Source organism: Verticillium alfalfae, genomic scaffold (genome assembly GCF_000150825.1).
Source record: "Verticillium alfalfae VaMs.102 supercont1.7 genomic scaffold, whole genome shotgun sequence".
NCBI lineage: Eukaryota > Fungi > Ascomycota > Sordariomycetes > Glomerellales > Plectosphaerellaceae > Verticillium > Verticillium alfalfae.
Window position 1 is genome coordinate 1229117 of NW_003315032.1, and position 3387 is coordinate 1232503.

The following is a 3387-nucleotide window of genomic DNA, read 5'->3' on the forward strand; positions in this document are numbered from 1 at the left end:
GCCCATGACGACGCTGTCCATGTCTTTTCCAGCGAGAGAATGTCTTGGCCGCAGATTTGACGTCGTGGATGGCAATCTTGATGGGATCAATGGAGAAGGTTTTTTCCTGGCCGGCAGCCTTGATTTTCTCCTTTGACCATTCGGTGAGCTCTTCGGCCCACTTGTCAAGTTTGACGCCGTAGGCCTCCATGTCAAAAGGCATAATAGGGCGGTCAGCCAGTTCGAGGCAAAGGAAAGCGACGACCTGGGCCATCAGACCGTGATACACGAATCCTGGGTCGCCGATGCGCTTCATCCAGTCAAAATTGTCGTAGCTAGAGTATTGCGGGTGTGGGTCGCCACGGAAGCTCAGGTCGAGAGTGCTGGTGCCTGCAATGTCCAGGAACGGCACAGAGTCGCTGCGGACGCTCGGCTCCTCGATCTTCCCCCCTCGCTTGTCCCAGAGCTCCCGCAGCGTCATGTTGTGGTGGGGATCCTCGATACGCTCGAGAATTCGGTTCAGCACAGACTGGAACACGGGTGAGCCGGACGCGTGGAGCTCGCTGCCAGCAACAGCTCCGGCGAGGTTGATATAGGCGCAACCATTTTCGCGCAGCTTGTCCGCGTGAGTTTCGACAAATTCGGTCGAGCCGATCATGTTGTAGGCCTCGCCATCCCAAGACATGAACTCGATGGTTCGCAGTGGGCGCCAGCCCTTTAGCAGCAAGATGCCGAAGAGTCGCGCAACCTCCATCATGATGGCGGTACCGGTATGGGGGTCTGTTGCTCCGAAGGCCCAGGCGTCGCGATGGTTGCCCACCATGATCGTCTTCTCGGACTGCTCGATGCCCTCAATCTTGCCGTAAACGTTCCAGATCGGCTGCTTCTTTTCCTCGTCCTGCTCGTTCTTCAGACGCACAATCGGTGATGAGGCGTTGCCAGTCCACCATTCGTCAACATTGGGCACACCTCCCTTCCACTCCTCAGGAACCTTCTGGCCCACGCCTTTGAGGTGCTGCAGCAGCACTTGTGCGTCTCGCCATGCCAGTGGCAAACTTGGGATCCACACAAGACCGGGCGTCTGGCCCACCTTCATCCGTGGAACGCCCTCCTTGCTGCCCCATCCAGGGGTCAGGACGTCGCCGATGACCATGTTCGTCAAGCTGACAGATCCCCTCTGAACGCCATCTTCAGGCATGAAGCGGCCGGCTGGCGCCACGTCTCCTTGCCTGAACCCGTCGTCCTCAGGGTCGCTATACACCAGGCATCCTACAAAGCCTGCATCCTGGGCAGCCTTCACCTTCAAGGCCAGATCCGGTTGCGAACCGTAGTACCGCACCAGAGCAATCGCTCCTTCGGTGATGATCTCCTTGTCCTTCAGCAGCGCAAAGTCCTCCCTTGAGCCGTAGTTAGCGTACACGAGAGGACCCTTGACGTCACCAGCCTTTGAGTGGCCATGGAACGAAAAGGTCTGGTGTCCTGCAATCTCCCCGCCAACTTCCTTCTCCTCCATTTTTGCCTTCCACGTCGCCTTCTCGCCTGCTTCGTCCAGAATCTCCACCGCCCTGCCGTTCGCCTTTGGGTAGTTAAGGTAGACGTCATACTGGTCAATGTGCACAAAGTCCATGCCCGCCCTGTGGAACATGGTCTCCATGTCCATAGCGTAGCCATAGTCGCCCTCGGTGCCGGCAATATGAGCAAAGCTTGTGTAGTGCTTGACCGTCTTGAGCATGGCCGCGTTCTCGACATGGCCCTGCACCCACATGCGCACGTCTTCCGGGTCGAAGCGCAGGCCCGTGCCGAACCTGCGCGCCATGGTCGAGAAGATGTCGCTCATGAAGATCAAGTAGACAAACGACATGACGAGGAAGCCCGCAAAGATGCGCACCAGTATAATGGCCGCGTGCTTGCCGTTGGCGCCCTCGAGGTTGGGCCACCGGAAGCGCGGTCGCGCCGTCTCCTGCTCTGTGCTCGCGTCGCCGTCGTTTGCTGTCGTCGAGGGGTCGGCCGCCGGGCGCTGGGGCAGCATGACGGTGCGTCGCAACCTTGGCAAGCGCGGTCGCCAGGACCATTTCCAATTTGGTAGTGATAAGGAGAAGGGAATTCTCTTGCCCCATAGGGAGGGTCTCGCGTTGCCGGCGTCGTCCATCTCGAGCTCCTGCATCTCCCGCCGCACGTAGGCCGTTTCGTCGCCGTCATCGCTGCTGTAGAACAGGCTGTCCTCGTCATCCGTTTCTACGGTCGGTTCTCGGTAGCCGGTGGGTCGTCGTGATGACGACGAGGCAGCGTTGTTATGGGAGCTCAAGAGCCCGTGTGATTCGGTCTCAGGATTCGGTGATGCCTGGCGGTGGCCAGTCTGCGTGGTTGGGGTTGGACATGGCCTCATCGTAGCTCGGGATTGGCGGCACGGCATCGTACCGTTGGTCGCGATCGTTCGGCATGGCTGGCGTCGGCGTCTTGTGTCTAGGGAAGGCAATAAATATGTCGAGTGTCGAGCGTAAGGGCCTTCAGGAGTCCTGTGTATCAACATCCATTCAAAGGATAGACTAGGGTGGGTGAATGCGATGATTGTTGGAAGAAGGGGAGGGGGTTGAGAGGGTTCGAAGATATGAAGTATCGAGAGGCCTCTTTCGCCCTTGCTGCCGTTGGAAGTTACAAGGGAATGACAAAGCAAGTGCCCATCGACGCTGCTACAACAGGACAAACGCAAAGGTAGCAAAAGAACTGTCGCAATCAAGTTGGGTTCATGTGCCCCGAGATGATCAATCAGAAGGCCAAAGTCAAGTCAATGAAGGTGTCCAGGCGGGAGCTGGCGGGCTTGCGGAATTGCGTGTCCCTGGAGCCCATCCGTCGTCGCTCTCCGCGAATCCGATGCGGATCTGGGGTCTTGGTGTTTCGGTTAGTCATCACGAGGGGCACCGCCACAGCCAATTCAAGATCATCCCTTACTAGGCCACATGTGGCAAGGCCTCAGACGAAGCCACTGTCAGGTCACGCCTGGAAAGAGCAACTTCTGGCAAGGTTCTTGGCATTAAGCTCTCCACCATCACCAACAGCTTCATCTCCCGGTTTTGCTTCTTCAATCCCGTTATTCGCCCGCTCGTTAATTGGGCCTCGCCCCCATCGGACCCTTCTGCCGTAGTCAAGTCTTCACCTCCTATGCATCGACGTACATGGCCCGCAGATCCTGGCGCAGGATTTTCCCTGGTGCCGACCGTGGCACCTCCTTGATGAAGACAACTCCGCCACGGAGCTGTTGCTCATCGGCTATTCCCTTGTCTTCCAGCCAGCTCGAAATATCCTCCTCCGAGATCTGTGGCCCGGTTGTTACAACGTACGCACTATGACAACATTAGCATCACCTCCCTTGACTCTCCCCACAAGTTATCTTACCGAGGAACTTCATGT

General features: G+C 57.6%; 1 protein-coding gene across 1 annotated transcript in view; it reads right to left on the reverse strand.

The window, feature by feature from the left end:
• The window catches only part of VDBG_06213 (glutamate carboxypeptidase), a gene marked incomplete at both ends in the record, with an annotated part of 3095 nt that extends 391 nt beyond the window's left edge, over positions 1 to 2704 (reverse strand). The window contains one exon of the mRNA XM_003003725.1: positions 62 to 2704. Within this exon, the coding sequence (XP_003003771.1) occupies positions 62 to 2365 (2304 nt within the window). The remainder of the gene's footprint in view (positions 1 to 61) is intronic.
• Between the last annotated feature and the right edge of the window lie 683 nt (positions 2705 to 3387).